Source organism: Pan troglodytes, chromosome 5 (assembly GCF_028858775.2).
Source record: "Pan troglodytes isolate AG18354 chromosome 5, NHGRI_mPanTro3-v2.0_pri, whole genome shotgun sequence".
Classification (NCBI taxonomy): Eukaryota; Metazoa; Chordata; class Mammalia; order Primates; family Hominidae; genus Pan; species Pan troglodytes.
In genome coordinates, this window is record NC_072403.2 from 117,292,590 (window position 1) to 117,318,586 (window position 25,997).

Genomic DNA, 25,997 nt, shown 5'->3' on the forward strand with positions numbered 1-25,997 from the left:
TACCCAAAGTGTCAACTACAGATCAGTGTTGGCCTGAACTGTTTGCTACCAGCCCACAATGAGAAGAGTGCAGAAAACAAGAGTGAGTGCTGAAAACCTTTATGGCAATTTGACATTACTATGGCATCTTCATTATAGTTTGGAAAAACCTCAATCCACAAATGGTTTGGAAATTTACAAACCAGCCATTCCTTGCAGATCTTGAAAATCACTGGGAAAGAGGGTACCTAATTAAGCAGGGTGGTCACGAAAGCCCCTCTGAGGAGGTTTCAAATTGAGGACTGAGAGGGAGCAACCATGCAAGGTGGGGCAGAATGTTTCGGGCAGAGGAAACAGCAGGTGTGGGAGTCCTGGCAGGGGGAATAACTTGGCAGGTGTGAAGAAGAGTAAGGAGGTGAGTGAGGCTGGGAATGAGCTGAGGCCAGACGACCAGACATGAGCTACAGCAGGCGGCACCTGGTGGGCAGATATGATGTTTCGATCTCTCATCAAAGTGCAAATAAGCCATGATTGGGTAAGGAGATTTACTTTTTGAAAGATTACCGTGCTTTGGACAGAGAACAGACTATAGGGGAGCAAAAGCGGAGACAGACAGGCCAGTAAGGAGGCTGGGACAGTGGTTCAGGTGAGAGACAAGGCCAAGAGGAATGGCTGGTCTCTAAAAGGGGCAGGAACAACCATTATAATGGGAGTGGAAACAGAGAAAACGGGCACAGCACATGTTAGTTTGCAGTTTTGGCTATTTCCCAGAGGGCCTCACCAGAACATTCTAGTCAGAGCCCTAAGAAGGATTCCACACGAGACCCCAGCATGCTGAGGGTCTTGGCTGGCCCCTGCACTTCCACTGAGGGATTCTCTAAGGAGGGTACCCTGAAGATGTCATTTCCCTGATCCTTCTGATTTGCATGAGGCTGCACTTAGGCCTACGGTGGGTCCAAGGGTCAGAGGCTGCTCAACAGATTGCTCAGTTCATTTTCCTTGGAAAAGCAGAATTGTGTTCTCCTGCTGTTTCTCTATTTTGCTTTGCTTCTTTCACATGTCTCATGGTATAATTACAACTACTGCAACATAATTCATCTCACCCTGAAGCAGACACACTGGCTTTTCACATATAAAATTTTCATAAAACTGTTATGCCAGGCATAAAAATGCTACCAAATAATTCTAGGATTAGTACATCCAATTTTGTCACCCCCTACCCACAAATGTTAGCTAATTACTTTAAATAGACCATTAAAGACTGCACTCTTCCAAGTCAAATATCTAGATGTAAAACCAGAGTGTCCAAATTCCTAAAAGTCTCAAGTTTTTTCATAACACACATCTTTATAACTCAGGCAAATCCTTTTCATGAAGGTGGTAGAAAATTTCTGTAAAGAAGCTTTGTTAAATTTAGGGTTACATAAACGCCAATAATATTTCTGATATTTTAACCAGGGAAATGCCTTCTTGGTCATTTATGTATTTAACAGGTATACCATCTTGGTTGATCTAAATATTAGAAAAAAAAATTGGGGAAAAAGGAGAAAAAGAATAAAAATAAAGAAAAAGAAAATGGAAGTGTTACATGGTGATAAGGAAGCAGGGTGAGGAAAACACAAATTCCTTGTTGTTCAAGGAGTTTCAGTACCCACAGTGTCATTCTAGGATGTATTAAAATAACTGAAATATGAAAGCCCTGATGCACGCAGCTGAGCTTCTAAAGAGAGTCAACAGTTTAGATTTTATATCCATAGATGAATCTGAACACATTTTCCTAGCAAAGAGTAGCTGCTCAAAACTAAGAAATCTTACTTATATCTCATGTGCCTTGACTATTAGAAAGCTTAAACGCAAAGCAAAGCTTCAGTTATGCAAGATCATTAAGTTCTAGAGATCTGCTGTACAACACTGTACCTATAGTTAGCAATACTATATTGTGCACAGAAAAATCTGTTACAAGGGTAGCTGTCATGTGAAGTGTTCATACTGCAATTTAAAAAAGAAAAAGAAAAGCTATCTGGAAAGGGGTGGCTTAATTTGGGAGCTGAGATTCCTTTACTCCTAATGTCTTCAGAAAATTTTTTTCAAAGTGCCCTCATGTACTCTATTTTAACACACAAAATACTGCAGTCCTACGAAATAAGCCAGGCACGGAAAGATGAATACCTCATGCTCTCACTTATATGTTTTATTTAAAGGAGTCAAACTCACAGAAGCAGTAAAATGGTGTTTACCAGAGGCGGGGGTTGGGGTAGATGTTGGTAAAAGGACACAGAGTTTCAGTTAGGCAGGAGAAATAAGTTCAAGAGATCTATTGTACAACATGGTAACTGCCTGAAAATTGCAAAGAGGGATTTTAAGCGTTCTCACCACACACACACACACACACACACACACACACACACACACACACACACAAAGTATGTGAGGTAATTACGCATATGTTAAATAGCTTGATTTAGCCATTTCACAATTTCTACATATATCAAAATGACGTGCTACACACCTAAATATATACAATTTTCACTTGTCAATTTTAAAAAATTGACTTACGAAATACAGATACAGGCTCACTTACTGATTGCTCCACATCTGAATATATAATTCTAACTTTTCCCTTTCTAAATGGAAGTGTAAATTAAAAATACTGTTCACTTAAAAAAAAACTCATCTTTTTACAATTCTTACATAAATGAATAAAAATTATGCCTAGAATTACTCATTAAATAAATATTTATACAAAACACTACAATGTGCACCATGGTGATTAACAAGATGAATGAAAGATAAAGATATGTGCTAGAGGAGAACAAATAAAGGGGAAGCTACTTCCAGGGCAGGGCAGGGTGGGCTGGGGCAAGTGCCATTGGCAGGCAGGCAAGATGACCAGGAGGGACTTCCAGGTAGAGACTGGCTCAGGCCTGGGTATCAACCTCCCCTCTTCTGAAATACCAATGAAAACTAAGAGTGGTGCTATCTACATCCCACAGGCTTTGAGAGCATCTGTTACAAATAACAGATATAGGACTTGGTTAAGCAACTATCAGGGGCTTCTGGAGAAAGTGGCAAAAACCATAATCCCAGCCTAAGTGAAAGGCAGGGGCAGCACACTTGGATCCCCTCTCACTTTAGCAGAATTTGGAATTTGGAAATGACTCTCCAAGTACAGGGACAGCCCCATCAAAAAGCAGCCAAGAGGCGCTCACCCTGAGGCTGTAGGACTTAGGGCCAGGAGGGCAGGACAGACAAGGTAGGTCATGCCCAAAAGAGAATTAGATGCAGCTGCTTTTCAGGAAACACGTCCAGAAATGGAAACAATAAAAGACTGGAATAATGTACTTTCCAAGGCTAATATCTATGCCAAGGAATCTCTACCATTAAAAAAAAAAAAAAGAGTGCTCGTAATTTTCCAGGACTTACTCAATGTTTACAAAAATTAGCAGCCCATCAGACAACAAAGGGGGAATCTTAAGCCCCAGAAAGAAAAGCTTGTTCAGGTCACAGTTTTGACCACAATGCCATTAACTTCACCACATGAAGTGCTTTCTTTTCCTGGCCCACAAGCACCCCCCTACTCATTCTCAAGGTGGAGAAATATTCTAGTTCAATCAGTGAGAGCCCAAAATCTTTTGGGGTCAACTTTAACATAAAAAACCCAGAGTGGGCCCATCTCTTCTCTCTGGGACCATCTGCTCTTGGGTGAAAAGGGCTCATAGTAAGCTTCCAGCTGCACATGACCAGCAGACTAGGCGGGGCCTTCTAGAAGCCTGTCAGGCCTCTTTCCACCTCTCTGCTTGTCCCCGTGTGGGTAAATCAACTCGTTCCCCCACTGGGACTAGTTACTATTAATTAGGGAGGAAGCAGAAACCATCACTCCGACCTGATATTCAAGCCTTGTTCTCAATACTCGTCATGACCAGGGAAAACTGAAATTTTAACCCCATTAGGCTCCATTCTTTGGTGTATACTTTCCTGACCAAAAACCTGGTGAAGAGGTGATTTGCACCTCAAATCCAAACCTAACTAAATATCTGATCATGAGGACATTAAACACACTCATATCCTCCCTCTCCTGAATAATTCTGTATCAATGAGGAAATCCAAACTGTAACAAGATTACTTAGAAAATACGAAGAAATAAGAAAAACAAGACTAACACACATTAAGTTTCATGGGATGTGGCAAACACTGTTGGAGTTGACATCTATTTCTTTCTGGTGCCATATGAAGTCCCACTGATAGTTGGGGAAAGGGTGTGACCGCTGCTAGCCAATCAGAATGTCCCTCCCCCAGACCAGGGCTGGGCAGGACCTCAAGCAGGTGAGGCTGCGGCTCATCTCAGGGCTTGCTGGCATGACTCACCCATCAGGGAGCCAGCCTCTTCCAGTCCTGCACTACTGAATTCAGGAGTTTACAGGAAGCAGGCTTGGGAGACTGAGAGCTCATGCTTGGTTATGCCAGGTACTGAAGGGCAGTGATCACACTGTGACTGATGAGGAACATCTGGCTGGAACGGTGACAGTTATACCTTCAGAAAGTTTGAGGTTTACCCTCTTTCTCCATCAGATCGTATCATCTGCAATTGAGCATTCTCAGTGAGGATTCTGGGTACTGCTCGCTTGTACCTCCATCTGTCATAGATAATGTGACAGACACCTCTGTCTGTATTCTAACTATGCTAACTCCCTTCCACGTTCTTTATATAAGTAAACCCTGTTCATTTTCATAAGCAAAGTCTTTCCATCAATTCTAACCCACAGGCAATAGTCAACAAAATAGTAATAGTAGTAAACCCAGGCAAAACAATCAGAATCCTTTTTTAGGGACAGAGATGAGTATTTGAAGGGAGAAGTTATCTCAACCTAAGACACTTGGGGCTACAAGGACTGTGAGAAACCCAAAGAGACAAGACCCAGCTTTCTCTACCACATAGGAGTGGCTGCTGGAAAAATAAAATTATCAGAGAAAAGCAGATGACCTAAGAGAAAAAGACAGGTTCCCAAAAATACCACATGCACTCCTGGATCAGACTGTGCCTAAAGGCACTTATACCCTGAACCCCAATAACGTGAGCCACTCAGCTCCTCTTTTTATGTGAGCTGGTCTGAGTTGGGATTCAGGTACCAGTAATAAAGTGTCCTGACTAACACAGCTTTCCTTGGAAGCCTCTGGTTTTCTGAACGAGATAAGACTGGATGACCATGAGCAGGCTGGAAAGAGGAGAGCTGACCAGAAGCTTGCTCCAGGACTGGCTGGGGATGACTGAGCAAGTTCTCTACAATAAAGGTGTTTTATGAGAAAGAATAAACTTTAAGCATTAAAATAAAAAATGTTTAAATAACAAGAAAAAATAAGAAATCAATGAACTAGAAACTTTTAAGCATGAAACTTAGACTTCCTAGATCTGCTTAAAAAAGAAAAGAAAAAAAGCACATTTAGCCAAAGCTCTGGCTAAACTAATCAAGCAAAGATGATGCTACAGATACTCAAATTTAGAAATTATAAACAAATATAACCACGGATTGGGAGAATAAAGTCATTTAAAAAGCATATTACACATAACTTCATGCTAGTAATTTTTAAATCTCAATGAAATGAATAATTTACTAAGAAATACAAAGGACTAAAATTGATCCAAAAAGAAAGCAGAACTGAACAGAGCAATGACTGTGAAACAAAATGGGGGGAAAAAACCCAAGAATTAATTGCAATAAAAGAACTTGTCCCAGATAACTCTAAGGATGAAGTTTTTCAAATTATCAAAAACCATAATTTCCATACTATTTAAATGGCTCAATAATGAGTGCAATGGTGAGCATTTATTAAGCACTTACTATGTGCCTGCTACTTTGCTAAATGGCTCAAAAACACTATCATTTAATGTTAACAATTATATGAGGCGGTTTTCTCCAAATTACAAGTCAGAAAAATGAGGCTAAAAAACACAACCAATTGTCAGACTGGGTGTGGTGGCTCACATCTGTAATCCCAGCACTTTGGGAGGCCAAGGCAGGCAGATCACGAGGTCAGGAGATTGAGACCAGCCTGGCCAACATGGTGAAACCCCACCTCTACTAAAAATACAAAAATTAGCTGGGCGTGGTGGCACATGCCTGTAATCCCAGCTACTCGGGAGGCTGAGGCAGAAGAATTGCCTGAACCAGGGAGTCAGAGATTGCAGTGAGCCGAGATAGCACCATTGCACTCCAGCCTGGTGACAGAACAAGACTCCATCTCAAAGAAAGAAAGAAAAAAACCAACATGACCAATGTCTAATAAAATTGTGGAGCTAAGATTCAATCCTGCCTTTCTACCTCTAAAGTTGCTCATTTAACAACTATACGCACTGCCTTCCTATGAACAGGCAGAGGTTCCAACATTGCTAAGGGTTCTCATTAGTTGCTAGAGGGAGCAGAGTAAAAAGAAAAGTCTGGAAGAAAAGAGACAAGTTAGGAAGTTACTGAACATCTAGCTCAGTGGCAATGTATGAGAGACCCAGGGAGGTGTTGGCACAGACAAGAGCGCAAGTAGAAAGTTATGAGATTTTATGGAGGTACAACTGGAGCTCCAGAGAGTCATGTATATGATTAAATAAAGAGATGATTCAAATGGTCAGAGGATCTGGAAGAGTCCCAGAAATTTTGTCACATGCCTTGATTTCCCCCAATGAGAAAAATTGGAACCATTAACACTAATTTACAAAGATGCTATAAACAACAGTGAGGCATCTATTAGAACTTAGCTGCTTATGAATAGGCCCTAAAAAAAATGAAAGGTATTATAATTGTTCTTTAATCAAGTAATCTAAGTATTCCCTAGGGCAGTTTTCCCAAACTTTCTGGGTCTGAAGAATTACCTGAGGTTGAGGAATAGGGGTCTTGGAAAACAGATTTATACCGAAATCCAATGCTCCAGACTGAAGCTTCAGCATTTGTATTTTTAACAAGTGCCCCAGTGATTTTTATGGCTAAGCACTTTCTCACCTGAACATGGCAGAATGGGATGGTGAATTAGGCACCTAAACATGGTGGGGGAAAAAAAGAAGCTAAGGCCGGGTGCGGTGTTTTATGCCTGTAATCCCAACACTTTGGGAGGCCAAGGTGGGCAGATCACTTGAGGTCAAGAGTTTGAGACCAGCTTGGCCAACATGGTGAAACCCCGTCTCTAATAAAAATACAAAAATTAGCCAGGTGTGGAGGCGGATGCCTATAGTCCCACCTACTCATGCTACTCAGGAGGCTGAGACATGAGAATTGCTTGAACTTGCCGGGTGGAGGTTGCAGTGGAGATCTGCCACTGCACTCCGGCCTGGGTGACAGAGCAAGCCTCCATCTCAAAAAACAAAACAAAATAAAAAAGAAGTTGAGAGAAATCAGTTATCGTAGTTCTTTAGATGTTCACTTTTTAACTGCTATTTTCCCAAAAATACCATATCTGATGCCAGCATTTTTCACTGAAAAACTGCAGATGACTGAAACCAAAGCTGAGTAACTGCTTACAGAGAAAACAGTAACATTAAATGTATACAAGTACTTGAAACAATTCATCAATGATTTACAGTGTGCTTTTCTAAAATGGAGCTTTCCCTGATAGTGAACCAATGGGGCTGGAGTCTTAGCCTCTACAACAGCAGTGTCCAGTCTTTTGGCTTCCCTGGGCCACACCGTAAGAATTGTCACAGGCCACACATAAAATACACTAATACTAATGATAGCTGATGAGCTAAAAAAAAAAAAAAAAAGAAAAAGAAAAAGAAAAAGTCGCAAAAAAAAAAATCTCATAATGTTTTCAGAGTCTACGAATTTGTGTTGGGCCACATTCAAAGCCATCCTGGGCCACATGTGGCCGGTGGGCCGCAGGCTAGACAAGCTTGTGCTACAAGATGTGGCTTGGCCTCCTTTCTGCTCCAGTCTCTAGCAGCTCAGAGATCAAGTGGCATGCCCATCTTCAATCTCTGGTCCTCCCAAGCTACAAGGCAAATTCCATGCTGGTATGGGCATCTGTCTTACTTATGACACCGCATCCCCCTTATTTAACCCAATACTCAGCACAGTGGGCACCTAGATAAACTAAGGAGAGAGGAGGAAAGGTGAAGAAGTAGGAGGAAATGAAGCACATATGGAGAAAACAGAGAGAATGAAACCTGCAGGCATGTGGCATTGGGGTAGCCAGCATCCATGCTCCCTCCGTAGCGCCCTCCCTTCTAAGTGGAGCAGGTAGCTGTGCTGCCACTACAGAAGCCAAAGAGGGTCCCTGGGGCTTCTACCAAATCTCTTCTCTTACTGCTGCAATACAGCCAAGGGGCAAGCACACACCCACAGCTTGGCCAGTCAAGACTCCTTCTCTTGGGATACCATCACTTGAAAAAGAGACGGCAGGCTGAATGACTGGAGATCACTGAAGCCATAGCAATGCTGGGTGAAAAGTGACATTCCTGCCTGCTCAGAGCCTGGCCCTTGGTCCATTCCAAGCTGCCTTCATATCCTTGCCATAAATGCCCCATTTGCCTAACTTGCCCAGAATCAGTTTTTGCCGCTTGCATCAAAAACCGTATTACAGAAAGCAAGAAAAAGGAGATTGGGGGGTGGGGGTGGGGAGAAAAGGGAATGTAGTGATTAGGAGTAGCCCAGTACCAGCAACTTCCTCATACTTTTGACAATTATCCCATCCGGAGATCAGAAGGAAGGTGTTCCCTAAATACATATTTCACTTGTGAATTTCTGAGAAGTATGTTTACAAACTGTAATAAAGCTAAACATTCCCACAGAAGGTAGTAAGACTTTTAAGACCTTAGAAGTCTTAGAGACTGAGATAATATGTGGTAAAATAGTTACTAAACACATTTCCCACGTTTACTACAGCAGGGATACACACAGCAGTAATTCTCAATCCAGGCCCATATATGGGACATGAATGAATGGGTAGAAGGTGTCTCACAGGCCAGCTCTGCCAGTGGGGTTCACAAGGTACCAATTTAAAAAGACGCTACTTTAAGGCTACTGCCTTTAAGTAATCTTTGGCCTAGTTTCATCACTACACTTGGGAACAATAAAACCACACTTACAAGTCACAGTTCCAATGAAAAAACAATGTTCAGAATGTATCTTTTCATGAAAAATCTAGAACTCAAGAGGAAAATCGGCTTAGTTTTGTGGATAAAAATAAAGAGAGACAAGAGTCTTTAAAGTCAAACATTCTGACTAAGCAATTAGGAGACTAGAGTCAGAAAGTATGTACCCTGATACACGGAAGGTGCAATGCCCAAGCAGCACCATCTTCGTTTGACTGGAGCTTTGCTGTATATGGATTTTTACATACATTTTCTCACTTGGGTGTTGTTATAACTGGGAGCTAAATTAATGAATATTACTTTAACTCTTTATAGATGAAGAAAATGAAGACTAGATCAGGTAGCTTGCTATGGTCATAGAACAAGAAAACAGAAGACCAAAGACTGCAATTTGTATCTTCTGACTTCTGGTACCATCCAGCAAATACTTCATTCCTCCACACTGCCTTGCAACAGAAGCAACATCGGAAATGCCTGCCAACTCACAGAATGAAGGAATTATCCACACAGATATCCCCAGTTTGTTATAAAGTTTTCAAAGAACACTGTACACCAAAACCAGCCTTTTATACCTGTAATTTCTGGGGATCAACAGCTCCATCAGTAAGCTTTAACTGCTGGCTTTTGGCTTAGAGACATTTAACTAACCCCTCACGTATTGCAATTTCCTGGGAGCAAGCTTCCACCCCAATGGCTCTGAAAACATAGTGGCCAGATGGGGAAACGCAGACTGATCAGTCCCTGCTTGCCTAGCTCAGCACCAGTTCTTCCAGAGGCTGCCTCTGGATCCGGGCTAGGGAAAGCACATGATCCAGGCAGACCTAGGCTAGACCGACACCGAAATTGACACCAGAAAGAACAGAAACTCCTCATGCTACACACTTTTAAGGTTAACCCCAGAGACCAAAAACAAAAGCAAGCAAGCAAAGAAACAAACAAACAAAAAGACTTCAGGACAGACAATGAAGGGCACCTGGGAAAGCAGACGTTTTCCTACACAAACTTTGTTCTCCGCTGATCTCTGTGACACTAAAATACCTACATAGAAATCCTAGGATTTAAATATCCTAGAGATGATCAGAAGTCCTTTAAGGTTTAAATCTTTCCTGCCAAGGAAAGAAACAGTACTGAGACAGGCGGAGAAGGTGGTGACATTTCCAGGATTCTTATCCTGCAATCCTGAAGGATTTCTGTTCTAATTGCCATAGCCCCTTAATCAGCAGGTGTAACGGGGTCACTTCCAGCTAGTCAGTGAGAGAATGGAAAGTGGGAACTCACATGTCCCAGAAAAGAAATCTACATTTATATTCCTTTCATCCTCTCTGAAACAAATTGTTATTTTATCTTATTTTTCAGAAGGAACGAATATAAATAAAGATACTTTTTTCCAATCCTGTTAGAGTTCTCTTCTCAAGGTCTGTGAAGGAAATGGAGTTGTTGTTACTCTTATTTTGCCCAGGGCGGCACTCAGGGAGAATAAGAAGTTATTAGATAAATGCCACTGATATTCTACATTTAGCTAACTCATGTGCCCAAGCTCCAGGACAGTTCTGTGAAAGCCAGACCTGACAATCAGTTACAGTTAAGGCAGCTACCCCTTGAAAGGTGTAAGTTTTTCTTTTGTGTATTTCTTCTTCAGCAACTCAGTAACAACTTCTAGAACATTCAGCTAAAAGGGTGAAGACACAATAAGATGGAGTAAGATGGGGAGACTGAGATTACAAGAATATTGCTTCTACTTGGACCCCTGGGTTGCAAAACCAAGCCAGAAAAGTAAATAGAAGAAAGTATCACTATCAGGAAGGGGAGCAAATTATGCAATATAGACTATCTGGTACCACATGGGTAAAGAGGCCAGGAAGAATAAATGCTAATTTAGCATTCCCCCAGCGATCGGAGAGATGCTGCCTCCATGATGAAAGCAATGTAAAAAAGCAGGGCTGAAGGAAGAGCATTCTCCTTGCCTGCATATCCCAACTATACAATTCTCCCTGGACATGAGGTCCATCTCCCTAGTGAGGAATATATGCTGATTTATCTAAGTCTCTGGTTTTATACACACACACACACTTTTTTTTTTTTTTAATTAAGAGACAAAGGCCGGGTGCGGTGGCTCACACCTGTAATCTCAGAACTTTGGGAGGCTGAGGCGGGTGGATCACTTGAGGTCAGGAGTTCAAGACCAGCCTGACAAATATGGCAAAACCCCGTCTCTACTAAAAATACAAAAAATTAGCTGGGTGTCGTGGTGGGCGCCTGTAATTCCAGGTACTCAGGAGCCTGAGGCACGAGAATCGCTTGAACCCAGGAAGCAGTGGTTGCAGTGAGCTGAGATTGTGCCACTGCAATCCAGCCTAGGTGATGGAATGAGACTCTGTCTCAAAAATAAACAAATAAATAAAATAAAGAGATGGGGTTTCATTATGTCATCTCAGCTGGTCTCAAACTCCTGGGCTCAAGTAATCCTCCCATCTTGGCCTCCCAAAGTGCTGAGATTATAGGTGTGAGCCACTGTGCCTAGCCTGATTTCTGGAAGTCTCTGGATTTGGCCACTGGGCCACCACTGATCTTGAAGAAAATAGTTTATGCTAATGGGAGATGTTACTGGGAGTAGTACAAAGAAAAGGGTAGTTTCAACTATGTCAACAGGCATGCAGAAAGTGGCTTGTGGATAGGCAGGGAAAGAGAGGGAGAGAGCCCATGATAAAAGTAAGATCTGAACAGGGCACACGCCCTAAGGGACCAGGAGACCGACTGAGAGGAAGAAGGCGGTTCAGAAGAGCTAAGGCAAAGTGTGGGGTTTGGGATTTGCTTGTTTGTTTGCCAGGGGAAACAAGTACACATACCAGAGGGAAATTTAGAAAGGTAAAGTTTAGGAAGTCAACCACATGTTATTTACAGACTGGAGGCTCAAGTTACCAAACAACAGGGTACGGCAAGACTACGCCAAACTTCCTTCTCCAAGTTACAAAGGACAAGGTGGAAATGTGCGCGGAATGGGAAACATGGGCTGATTATTGGGACCTACTTATCTAGTCTTCAAATCTTTTTTTTTTTTTTTTTTTTTTGAGACGGAGTCTGGCTCTGTCACCCAGGCTGGAGTGCAGTGGCACGATCTCGGCTCACTGCAAGCTCTGCCTCCTGGGTTCACACCATTCTCCTGCCTCAGCCTTCCAAGTAGCTGGGACCACAGGCGCCCGCCACCACGCTGGGCTACTTTTATGTATTTTTAGTAGAGATGGGGTTTCACTGTATTAGCCAGGATGGTCTCGATCTCCTGACCTCGTGATCCGCCCACCTTGGCCTCCCAAAGTGCTGGGATTACAGGCGTGAGCTCCCACGCCTGGTCTCAAATCATTTTTAGGGACTGCAAACCTCCTTCTCTGGCCCTTCATGCTAACGCTACCATGGTTACTCTGATATCCCATTTATACCAGTGAAATTACACTGTGGTAAGTGCACTTAAACAGCATATTATACTTAGTAGGAATCTGAAGGATTTCTAACTCAAAGCTTTTCCTTTACCTTACTTTTGGCGTTTAGTTTGTATTTCCATATAGTTCTCCCAGACCAGTTTTTACAAATGTAGTTTTTGTTTGTTTTTTTTGAGACAGAGTCTCGTTCTGTCACCTAGGCTGGAGTACAGTGACATGATCTTGGCTCACTGCAACCTCTGCCTCCTGGGTTCAAGCGATTCTCCTGCCTCAGCCACCCAAGTAGCTGGAATTACAGGCATGTGCCGCCATGCACGGCTAATTTTTGTATTTTTAGTAGAGATGGGGTTTTGTCATGTTGGCTAGGCTGGCCTCGAACTCCTGACCTCAGGTGATCCACCCTCCTCAGCCTCCCAAAGTGCTAGGATTACAGGTGTGAACCACCGCAGCCGGCCCCATGCTGACCTGTTCAGACAGCATACTTCAGGTGTCAGAGGGGGCAACGTAGGCCTTTCCTGTGCATCTTCCATGCATACCTCTCATGCGTCTCTAAGCAGTCTTGTTAATGATGCCAGTGAGTCTATCATCTTGGATCTGATGAGTTAAATTTTGGTCCCAGACTGAAAAGATATGGTGGGTTTTTCACAAGAGCGGAAAAGCAGCATGAACATTTTCTATTCACATTATTAGCATATACACAAAGGTGTATTAGCCATACCTTGCTGTAAAGAGGAGAATCTTTACAGAGCCTCTAAAACAAATAAAAAGCTGCTTATTACATTTCCAATAAAAACCATTCAAGAAGTGAGAAACATCTGTAGCTCTTTTACAAGATCTGAAATGCTACCAGTAGGTCTTGGATTTAATCTAGTATTTAATTTAGGTTGGCTAATTCTGACAGTGCCTGGCGTTTAAGGCTATATCCTTTATAAAACAAAACCAGAGCAGACTTGTAACAGAAAATTCTCAAAAACAGGGGTGGGGCAGGGGGTAGAGGGAGAGTTGAATCTGGATGAATCTTTTCTAGCTGTCAAGGCCCATATTGCTATTTTATAGCAAATGCTTCAGACTGTACAAGGTAACACACAATTCAGTTGATTCTCTGAAGCAAATCTAACGCTGATATGAAATATGTTAACAGAGATATTTTGTAAAGAAACAGAGGAGAAGCGCTGTCCAGTAGATACATTATGCAAGCTACATATACAATTTAAAAATTTCTAGTAGCCACATTAAGGAAAAAAAAATTAATTTCAATAATATATTTTATTTAATCCACTACACACAAATCATTTCAACCCTGTTTTTGAGAATTTTCCATTACAAGTCTTCTCTGATTTTGTTTTATAAAGGATATAGCCTTAAATGCTAGGCAGTGGCAGGATTGGCCAACCTGTATTAAATACTAGATTAAATCGAAACTCTATTTCAGATCTTATAAGAGAGCTACAGATGTTTCTAATGTCCTGACTGGTTTTATGTAATCCATATAAAATATTAAGGTATTTTACATTTTTTTTTTCAAACTAAGTGTTTGAAATCCAGCATGTATTTTATGCTTACAACATGTAATCAATTCAGACTAGCCACATTTCAGGTCCTCAGGAGCTACAAGTGGCTAGTGGTTATTATATTGGATAACAAGATATTGACCAACTTTTCTTGTAAATAGAGTTGTAAGGAACATAAAAACAGATTAAAAATGGAATTTTATCACAGGAATTCAAGGACATTTTAATATTAATATATTAGTGAAGCTATATAATTACCCTGATTGGTATTAAAAAGAAATCAAAATCCAAAACTAAAAGTAGGAATAACAATGCTTAAACAAGATGACAAATATCATTCAAAATAACAATTTAAACACTAGGCTAGAAAGTTCTTTCTTACTACTATTCTTACATGTTTTGCAGAGCTTTGACCAATTCAATAAGACCTGAACTGAAATTTGGTAGAGGAGAAAATAATAATTGATTGTAGATTATATGATTATGTATCTAGAAAACCTAAGGGAAATAGCTGAAAACTTATTCAAATCAGTGAGTTCAAAAAAATTACTAGGTACAAAATATATAAAATAACCAAAGTTTGATAGAAGAGAAAATAGAATTATCACTAAATTTGATTATATGTTATATGATTATGTATCTAAAAATCTAAGGGAAATAACTGAAAATTTGGTGAGTTCAGTAAGGGAACTAGGTACAAAATAAATATAAAATTGGTAGCAGTAGCTAGTTTAGCCAGGCATGGTGGTGTGCGCCTGTAGTCCCAGCTACTTGGGAGGCTAAGGCAGGAAGATGGCTGGAGCCCAGAAGATGGCTGCACTCCAGCGTGGGCAACAGCAAGACCCTGTCTCTAACAAAAGAGTCAGTAACACTTGTATATGCCATCAATAATGAAAAAGGAACCCATTTGATAGCAACGACAAAAAGCAAATACCTGAGAATGGAGAAGAGATTTCAAGGCTACTGCAACAAGTAATCATGTCATTGTCAGAAATGTGGAGATCTAGAAAAGTGCTTGTTTGGGACATTATTTGTAATAGTGAAAAGTTGAAAACAATCATTTCCAACAGAAGTCATTAGGCATAATATAGTGCATCTGCCTGATGAAATAGTATCACTATTAAAATTCTGGGCTGTAAAGATTGCTTTCTAACATGAAAAATTGCCATGGTAGAATATGAAGTCAGAGAAGGATGTAAGATCACGTACTCTGAATTATTACAATTTAAAATATATATATATTTTAAAAAAGAACAGGTCAGCATGGGAGTGGGGGCTGGCCCAGGGTTCACACCTGAGGGCCTACAAAGGCACATGGCAAGCACAGACATGAATACATTCCTTTAGCTTGCATCTGCAAAGTATTACACCCAGTCTTTTTACTTTTACTTATTTTTTAATGTGTAATTGATAACCGCCTCGTCTACCTGGGTTACCCTTGACTACACACTTACTAGCTGAGTAGCCATGGACAACATACTTAATCACTCAGCACCTCAATTTCTTCATCTGTAAAATGGGGGAAATAAAAAGATATATTTCAGAATTTGAGAATTAAATGAAACAGGGTATGCAGAACTCCCGGTAAAGTGCCTGGCACATGGTAAGCATCCAAGAAATGTATACCACAAAAATAGTGTATACTCCAATGTCTTAGTTTCTATCAAGTGCTGACTATAAGATCATTAATTAGCAGTTTCATCCACTAATTGGAAGCTTGATATCCACTAATAAGTGGCTTGTCATCCATGAACCTGTCATTATCAACTAAGGAACAGCAAAGTATACATGTATACAAAGTATACTTTGTATACATGTATACAAAGTATACATTCACTAACAGATAAAACCTGGGTCATTTTGACAGTGCTAAATCACTCAATCACCATCAAAGGCTGTAGAAATCCAGGTTATAGCCAATACTTCAGGTGAAGAAATCATCAGGTCCTTAGGGACAGTTTTCCAAGAGATGCACAGGAACTTCATCCTTTCCCTGGTGCTTTCTAGCCAGTACAGGTTATGCAGGTGCATGTGACTCTCCACTCCCAGACCCAATCCCTCTGTCTCAGTCAGCCCAGTGTTGAACAATCAGGGTAATCTATGGCAGGGATGAAGTGGGGAGGTAACCCCACACCTGTTCTCTGTCCCCTCAGACTTACCTGCAGAGCTACAGCCTTCACCATTCCTAAAGATACTCAGGTGTTTCTCACTTTGGAATTTCTGCCCATCCACTACTATAACCCAGTGCTTCTGGAAAGAAAAATTAAACCCCAAATATCAACCATTCTCATCCATGAGATCTTTGTCTTTCTTGAAGGGAGTTAGAGAAAGAATGTAGGATTGCAGATAAAAGTAAAAACCATTAGGAAATCTCAAAATAGCAGTGTGCTTACTTTAGGGACAAAGGATAAAAAGAAGTTGTAAGAGCTTTGCAGTGGGCAAAGGAGAGACACTACTCACAAAGAACAGGTGAGGATAGCAGAAAGCAGGTGAGCCAGTGCTTGAGACTAAAGGAAGAAGGAAGAGATGATCATGTGGTTTACTCCCCTGCCTCTACTTTCTCTCTTTTCTCCATATACCATCATGCTCTGGCTAAGCTCTTCACTCCATCCCTTTCCTTGTCCCAGTGGGGAGATGGGCAATTCTACATCAGGAAGGGATGCTTTCCTGGCAAATCTGAATTCAGGTATCCAGAGAACACTGGTATATACGGTGGCAAGGGACTGCAAGAAACAGGCGGGGTTAAGACACAGGCATTTGAAGGCTGGCCTGAAAAACTACCTAGAGTGCCATTTAACATTTTTTTTTTTAAATGGGAAACGTACCCTGCAACTCTAAAGAAGCTCGAATAAATTTTGGGATGCTGAACTTATCAGAAGCTGCAAATATGTACTAAGTATTATGTACTATGGTTATAAATAGAAGAATCAAAGAACTTAAGATGAACTTGAGAAACACTATTCCCCCAACCAAGCAAACTTAATTAACTACATAAAGTATACATAAATGGGCTGGGTGCGATGGTGCACACTTGTAATCCCAACACTTTGGGAGGCCGAGGCGGGAGGATCACTTGAGGCCAGGAGTTCGACACCAGCCTGGCCAACATGGTGAAACCCCCGTCTCTACTAAAAATAGAAAAACTAGCCGGGTGTGGTGGCACATGCCTGTAATCCCAGCTACTCGGGAGGCTGAGGTACAAGAATTGCTTGAACCCAGGAGGCGGAGGTTGCAGTGAGCCAAGATCGCACCAGTGTCCTACAGCCTGGGTGACAGAGTAAGACTCTGTCTACAAAAAAAAAAAAAAAAAAGTATACATAAGTGACAAGTCCTAGGCACTCCAAAAAGGGAAAAATGTCTGTGGGACATAGGACTTAGGGCCACCTTCATTACTGAATGGACTTCAGCAGGATCCTTGAAATACTGTTTCTCCAAAAGAATATGAAAGCTTTATGGTTTTAGGGCAGAAAATGCTCCCCCCTGCCCCTTCACTACTTAGCTTTTGTTTCACTGTTGTTGTGTTGACATCAATAAGCAATTTAAGGACAGTGTTCAGTTTTCAAGACCTAATATTCATTTCATATACAAGATTTCCTTTTCTTTGGAAAAAAATATTTAGGCAATTTTTTCCTTTAACATCATTTCTATCTAGGTTTTCGTTTTTTCTTTTGGCAAAAATCAGTTTTCTTTCTGATATTTTCATTTAAAATAGCTCATCAGTGTCACTATGAACCATAAACATTATCTGAAACACTTACGTGATTTTCTCTGGGACTAAGCCATGCTTTTGTCTTTTCCCCATAAATTATTTGACAAAAAGTAGTGGTAACAACAGGTATACTCACCATCCCATGGCAGAAAACACCAGAAAGGAAAAGCTATAGTTAGTGACATTTAGAGTTTGGTGCTAGCTACTAAGGCTGCCTTATCTTTAATTAGAAACCAAATTACCTTAGTCTGTTCACTGTCGGGGTCTTCAAGCCAGGCGTAAGGGTCACAAATTTTATGACCATGATAATCCTGTACCTGTAAAAAACAAAATGAGGTATTAGATAATTACTCTCTAACCCCAATTAAAACTGGTATTTTTTTAATGTAATGGAGAAATAGGAAAGGGATGGACAAAAATACTAATTGGCTCACTGGCAACGTGTCTGCCCAAATTACCACATGAACCAAAGTTGGCAGGTTCTCAAAGGTGTCAAGCCACCCTTCATGAAAAGAATGTTTCAGCTAGAGAGGAAAGAAAGATGAAAGGTCAGAACAGGAAACCGCTCTGTCCCTACAACACAAAACAAAGACCTGCCACTGTGCTAAAGAAACTTGAAAACGTGCTGTCAGCAGCCAAGCACAGAATGACACAATACAGTGGACAATACAGTGGGCACACAAGAAGGGCACGTCAGGGAGGGGGCTAACACACACGTGCTCATTCTCCTGTTCCGCTGAGCTTCCCAATGATTAGAAAATCTCCCTGCAATGTAGCCCAGGTTTGCTTTTATGTCTAAACTGCCAAAAAGCAAGTTACTAATATGTAGTATAATGATTCTAATTGACATAAGTTCAAAAAGCTGACTTAAATGCAATGGCAAAACATTTTAAAACTAATGGCTTTCTTCCTTTTTATTTATTGTTATGAAATGCTTTTTTCCACTGTTTACAAAAAGAAGGTGCAAAAGCATCACCCATTCAGGTTACCATGATATTGGAAGAAATAAAACTGCTTAGTGTAAGTAGAACCTGGCTGAAGGAAGCTTTCTGGAGCTTCTAAGGCCTGGCCTTAGAAGCCACTTGAAGGCATCTGAAGGAGCAAGTAGAAACAGTTTTCACCACTCCTCAAGTGATTATGCCAAAAGAAATTATCCAGCAGTAAAAATCATTACAAAATCTCTCCACCTGATACCATCAAGATTAACCCCATTAGGACAGAGTGCAGTGGCTCACAGCCATAATCCCAGCACTTTGGGAGACTGAGGCAGGCGGATCACTTGAGGTCAGGAGTTCAAGACCAGCCTGGCCAACATGGTGAAATCCTGTCTCTACTCAAAATTTAAAAATTAGCCGGGCGTGGTGGCAGGTGCTGTAATCCCAGCTACTCGGGAGGCTGAGGCAGGGGAGTCTCCTGAACCCAGGAGGCAGAGGTTGCAGTGAGCTGAGACCACGCCATTGCACTCCAGCCCGGGCAACAGAGCAAGACTTCATCTCAGAAAAAAAAAAGATTAACCCCATTAATGAAACCACACTGACAATGTCTTGCCAATCAAGTCTCTGAACCACTCCAACATTCTAGTTAAGGCTTCTTGTATAAAGCTGTTGGGAAGACTACCTCTATCTCAGATGAATTTTTTAATCTGTCTCCTTGCTTTGTTCTATAATGCCAGAAGGTAAGGGCTATTTCCTAAAGAAAACCTAGTGCTGCTCTCGTTCCAGTGTGGCTCTGGCTGGGTGAGAACAATCTCTCTGGCCCTTACAACACCGGGCTCTCCACATCTGTCCTTGTCTGATGCCAGGTGAAAGAACTCCTGGGGAAATGCACAACTGGATAAATGGGCAGGTAAGCCAGAACACTCTGTATATATTTTCATTAAACAACTGACTAAGCAAGGGACGTAAAAACAAGAGCAAGGAACATAAAACCCGACTAAAGCCTCTCCAGATGGGTCTTCATAAAGCTACCAATTTTCAATTCTGATCTCTCTAAATTTTAGCAGACTGTCACCACTGAACAACAGCTTTTCATCTTTTCTTCTCATCTGCAAGTCTTTTACATTTTACACACCTTGAAGTAGTTATAAAATAAGCTTAAAATAACAATCTTCTTTTCCTAGCATTAAGAAATCAGAAAATTTTGAATTGTAAAGCATCTTTCAATCATTCACTTCTAGGAGCAACAGCAGGGATAAGGTTGGGTAACATGCCCAGAACCATATCAAGTTCAGAACCAGACCTGGGACTAAAGCAGTCAGCCCACCCTTTTCCCCAAACACTCATCAGAGGGGCCAGAATAGACACTTAGAAAATGTTCCTGGATTATGTTACTAAATTCAGGCATATCTAGAATTTTACACCAAGCAGCCCTATCTGCCCAGACCGGGCACCATCATCTACAGCAGATGGAAGTTATTGATCAGATATTTTTAACTAGGACAAGAAACATTCTCTCCGGGACAATTCCAGAGTTAATCCCAGGAGCCACAACTCTCCACCTCCAATTTTTTCTAAGACCATACCCTACAAATGAGGTGGATGTGTCTTATAGCCACTTCGCTTGAATCAAATTCTTCCACCTGATTTAAGTTTGCTAATCATTCTTGATCTCCCCAAGAGGCTTTAAAAATAGAGCCCTGATAAGGTACTGTACTACTTAATCCTGTTCGATATTTTACTTGTACTGTTCAACAACTCACCCACTGCCTTCAGGATAAAGTGCAGACTCGTACACACAGCAGGCAGGCCCCATCAAACCTGCCCTGCTCATCTTTCCAGCCCCATGCAAATTTATCCATCTGTTGATGGTCTGGTCAGAATCGCCTTCTTGCCACCCTACAAACAAATGCAATTCCACAACAATCCAGGCCTGCATAGCTATGGCTTTACTTTAGTCACAGGATCAGGAATGTCCTTTGTCCCTTACCCAACTGGTCAACTTCCAGACTCAATTCACATAATACCTCCTCCTCCTGATGGAAATTAGTCCCATCCTCTTCTGTGTTCTCCTCTCACCCTAAATCCTCTTCTATCAGAGTGTGAGTCCCCTGCGACAGACCTGAATTTCCGGATAGCAACTCTCTTAAGCAATGGTCGATGGTATTGCACAAGAAGTGTCATGGCTTCCAAATTTCTGCCCAAAAAGGCAGAACTCCACCAAAATGGTCTCAACGCTCCAAAGCTTTCAGCAGGAGAGTACTGAGCATGTGGCTGAAGGTGCTCAAGTGAAAGAGACAGAGAGCTACCGCAATCCCCACCATCAGCTGGGGAGAAACAAACCCATCCTAGAAATCAAAGGCTACCATTTAAGCAAATACCTAAGTCAAGCCTAGGGCTTAGTAACCAAAACCTTAATGCAAAAAAAAAGATACTCCACCGTAAGCTATCAAGGAGCCACAGAACAGGATCAAGACTGGGCCAGAGCTACATTCCCTTGGCCACGAGGCTTAGAGTTAGCATGAGTTGCTTAATGAGAAGGAACTGGAGTGTATTAAAATCCACAGTATACCCTTCCGAGTTGTTTATAATCTTTTAGATGTCTTCATGAAATCCCCACTTAAACCTTTCATGAAATATCAAACATAAATAAATAAACTGTAGGATTTAGGCACCCAGAGTGGTGAAAAACTAACAAGTAACTCTAAAAACAAACTTAAAACTGCACTTATCAAACCACAGAATGGGTAATTCTTTATATTCTGATCCTCAAGAACCAGAACCAAGATAGTCACCTGGCTTCCCATTACTAGTCTGGAACACTGCAGAGCTAGACTGTCACATGAATGAATGAATGAATGACAACATTCCTACTGCAGAAGCAAGTAAGCCCTATGGTCAGTCCAAATATTTCTCATATGAGAAAAAAGGCCCATAACAGGTAAAAGAGCTGCTAAAAGTCACCTAACTAGTGAATGACAGAACCAGAACTAGCGCTCTGGTCTTTTCATTTAGTCCAGCCTCTTTCTCCATTCCAGCAGGATCACTTTACTCCCATATTCAAAGGAAACAACCCTTTAAACCACAGGAATAGAGCTTCTTGAGCTGTTAGGGTAAATTTAATAAGCAAGCAGCTGAGCAGACTGAGAAAACATGGTTACCAGATGGCCACTGGTCAAAGAAACCATGAATGAATGCATCAGTGTCACTTGGAAGTCTTAATTTAAAACAGTATTTACTCCGAAGCGTCAGCACCCTTTACCCCAATGTAGCACGTGCTTTAAAGTAAACACTTTCTGGCATAAATTGGGAAAGTAAACAGAAAAACATTAAAACTGTATCACACAAATACATACTTATTCTGATTATATTTTAAGTAATCTGAGAAATGTAGCTATTAGTAAGAGAATCATGGCCACAACATGTGGATGCAATCCAGTTCCTAAGTCGTCAAATTCACGTTTACACAAAAAAGGTGTCTGCCCAGAATTCCGCCTACTGGATCTCAACAGTTACCTTGAGTTCATCTGCAGCTTAGGCAAATGGTGGTCAACTCCGCCACTAGACAAAACTTACTCATTCTGAAAAAGGTCAACCCCTCTCCCTTCTAAGACCTCCTCTCACCCTCTCTCAACTCCTTTTCTTGTTTAAGAAAACATGGCTCAGCACGGCCACACTATGGGGTCACTGCTCCGCCTTCCCCATTTCTGTCCGGGTCTCTGGCATCCCCAGGGCCCAGTGCGCCTCATCCGACCTGGGACAGGGTAGGCGCTCAACACACCTTTTAAAATCGAACGAATATGCTTCAACTCTAAGGACTTTAAAGTGTAAGTTTTAAAAGTTTGTTTTCGTTTTTAAATGTGACATCTCACAAACACACACACACACACACACACACACACCCCAGCGGACACTTTCTCCTACCACCATATTTAAGCAAGAGGCTTCGCCAGTCAAAAAAGCAGTGACACTGTCTGTCTTCCCACTCCCTGAAGACACCCATTCTACCCGGGCGTCTGCCCTTGACCCCATTGATTCTAGGAAGCGGCCGGGCGGCGCTGCCCACAGGCTCCGCCGCCAGCACTAGCAGAGTGACCGCCCGCGGGACCCCAGCGCTGTAGAGCAGCCCCGCGCCCCCGGCCCAATTCTCCCAAACAAAGGCCGAGGGGGAGGGGAGGGACGCGGGGGTCGAAGGCCTACAGGAAGAGGAGCTGCGGGTGCCACGGGTCAGGCAGGCTGGGCACCTTTGCCCGGGAGCCCTGTGGGCGGAGGCAGGGATACTTACGGCGGTCTCGTCGCGGTACACGTCGGGGTACTGAAGGGACAGCATGGCCGGGGACAGGCAGGGGGCAGCGTGGAGGGGCGCGGGCTCCGGGAGCGGACCTGAGCTAGCCGGGCTGGCCGCGAGGCGCGGCTGGGGCGCAGGCAGCTGCGGGGCGGCCGGCGGCAGCGGGCGGCCGGCTCACGGCCAGAGCTAGCACAAACGGACTGGCGGCGCGGCGGCGAGGACGTGCAGAAAGCAGGAAGCCGCTGTCTGCGAGGCCGGGAGCCCCTCCCCGGCGGGCGGGCCCAGCGGCGGCGGCGGCGGCGGCGGCAAGAGGGAGCGGGCGGCACCGAGCGTGCGCTAAGGCCGGCGCACAGCTCCCTCTGCAGGATCGCCGGCCGCGCCCGCGCGGCCCGGGCGCACGGAGGAGCACGCCGGCTACGCGCTCGCCCACGCCCGGCCGCCCGCCCGTCCTCTGCGCCGGGGACACGTCCTTCCACCGAGGCCGGGGCCCCGCGCCTTCCCTAGCGCCCTGCCTCGCTTTGGCCGCGCTCGCAGGACCGCCTGTAGGAGAGTGAAGCCCCAGGGTTTCCTTGCTGATGGAGTCCCCCGCCTTCCCCAGCCTTCCTGTTCCCGGGCTGGTTACGGCGGCGAAGGGAGACCTTGCCTCTCCCCAGCCTTGGAAGCAGAGGGCTGGAGGTGGCCTTATGTCCACTGCCTGCGACTCTGGACTTGAAGGGAAGAAGTAATCGATCATGATGACCGTGAAAGAAACACGTCTCCCTTCATCCCAGGACCCCTGGTGGACACTGGGTGGTTTAGCATCCGGACTATGGAGATGCTTTGGAGGTGTTGGCAGGACTACGGTTGAGCCCTTATTTGATATTTACCGATTGAGAAAGGACCAAGATTAAGAGGCCTGGAACTCATCAGGGGTATTTTATTTATCCTGCCTTTTCCTCATTTCCCCTCCTGCTGTCATGCTTGTTTATTGAGCACCTACTGTTTATGGGAAAAAAAGATATTAGACAAGATGCTTGACCTCAAACCCATGAAAATTTAATAGTTACATGTCATCATCCTCGGGCTAGCAGCGGTATGTGTTCTGGTCTTGCTTCCTGGACCACCCAGAAGAGACTTTATAGCCCCAGCCATCAGGGGTATAGTGTGTGCCCAGTGTGTTTTCTATCCCTGGCTTCCAAAAAGTCCTGGAAGAAAGAATAGGTGTGACCAGAAAGTCCTTCACGTCCGGAATCTAAGTGGATATGGTAACTATTATAAACTTGTGTCCTCCGTCTCTTTTGTGATATGGTCCCAATTCCATGCCTCACCCTTAGTTCACCATTTCTGTTCATAGTGATGTGTCATAATCATTTTCTGCATCTGATCCCAGATACCCCCTCCTTGGGCAATCTGAGAATCCTCAGTTCTGGGAGAACTCACGCTATTGATAACAAACTTTGTGCAAACACGGGGGCATAGCCCACTACAGCCCAGAAGTCCCAATTCCAGTTCCCACCTCGTGCCTTCCCTGGCTGTCACCTGACGCAGGGACTGGCAGGCATTGTCTCCTCCTTCTGCCACTGTGAGGGATTTTTTAAAGAGCAACCCAGGAGCACTTGACCCAGCAGACCCCCTAATGATAATATTAATGCTTATTGAGTGTTTTTTTCAGTGTATCAGGAAACTATCTAGAACTAATGTCCCGATTTTATAGTTAAGGAAAACGGACTGACTTTTTCCCAGGACTTCACAAAAAGTGAAAAAGTAGAGCCAGGATTCAAACCTAGGTCTCTCCAATACCAATGCTCATTCTTAACCACTCTGACAGCCTTCCTACTCATAAATAAGTAGAGATACTCTAGAGTCTACAGGGGCACCCATCTGCAGGGAAAACTTCAATTTAGCAGGACCTAAAGAAAATGTGGGAATTGTGGTACCCAAAGGACAAGTCAAACCTAGGTATCATCCTCTCTTCCCTTTCAGTCAGCCGTTCTGGTGCCCAGTTCCTCTGGGCCCTGAGAGCTAAAGGTTTGTAGTGGCACAGACAGTGCAAGAGGCTCCCAGCAGTAGGTTGTCTGCATCTGGAGTGAGATGGAGTGGGAGGGAAGATGGGAGAGCACCCTTTCCCCTCCTATTGACCACGTTAGTTGCACTTCTGTTTGCCAATGTGTTGTCTCCTTTAATCCTTATAGCAAAGACCATTTTACAGATGAGGAAAAGGAATCTCAGCAGCTTTAAGGGAATGAGTTCAAAGTCATCACACATCTAAGACAATACAAGATTCATATTCATAAGTTGACTGCAAAGTCAACTTTTTCCATAGACAATGCAGAGAAAGGAAGTATTTGAACTACCTCAGAATGGAAGTGCCACCTCCAGAAAAAATACCAGAGCACTCTTTGACCTCTGACACTGTAGACTGTTTTCAGGGGAATTGTAGAATTTACACTGTGATAACTCATGCTCTAATTCAGAACCCTAGGCCCTTGGGAGAATGAGGGTGAGCAGAGACATAGAAGGACTTCCAGGGCAGCCTTCAGCCTCTCCTCTGACCTCAAACTTTGTGCCCCACTCAGTTAAGAAGAGTCACCCTCCGAAGAAGGCAGGCTAGTGATCATTTACTGCTGCTTGGCTGTCTCTACCCCACCTCAAGTTGCTTATCAAAGCAACCCCCACCCACATATGGTCTCCAAGAGAGGATTTCTGGTAAATGCACAAGGATGCCCACCCAAGGGGCGAAGTGGGGACTGAAATCCATCTCACTCTCCACTTGCCACACTGCAGACAGGTGCTGGCACATTCACCTGGAGGAAGGGGTGTCTTATTCTCAAGGGACCGCACCTTCCTGGGTAAAGGATATTTTTCTAATTCACACAAGGGTGCCGTCTTGTTAGCACCCCTTAGAGATGGATGCTTTGAGTGCTGCCTGGATAATCCACCTTTTAATTTGACTCTGGTTTCCAGGTAGCTAGCTAACATACTGACTAATTGGTGTAGTGCAGTCATTTCAGACTATGTTTCCCCAAAGATTTATGTTGCTTTTTCCAGTGTGACTTTTAATGGAAATTCTTATGCATTCTTGTATATCT

At 43.0% G+C, this 25,997-nt stretch overlaps 1 protein-coding gene across 5 annotated transcripts in view; it reads right to left on the reverse strand.

Annotated features, from left to right (window-relative positions):
• PREP (prolyl endopeptidase) overlaps positions 1-23,305 on the reverse strand; it is a 127,618-nt gene extending 104,313 nt beyond the window's left edge. For 2 of the 5 annotated variants that reach the window (XR_010158129.1, XR_010158128.1), the window contains exons 1-2: positions 22,927-23,202; positions 17,949-18,023 (exon numbers count right to left, since the gene is read on the reverse strand). Coding sequence is in view for 2 of the 5 variants with exons in the window: in XM_518657.7 (XP_518657.2) it covers positions 17,949-18,023; positions 22,927-22,971 (120 nt within the window). In the remaining 3 variants the exon portion in view is untranslated. Of the gene's footprint in view, positions 1-12,951; positions 13,107-17,948; positions 18,024-22,926 lie in introns of all 5 variants that reach the window. The other 3 variants (XR_010158130.1, XM_063813324.1, XM_518657.7) reach the window with 3 other exon arrangements.
• Positions 23,306-25,997: the final 2,692 nt, after the last annotated feature.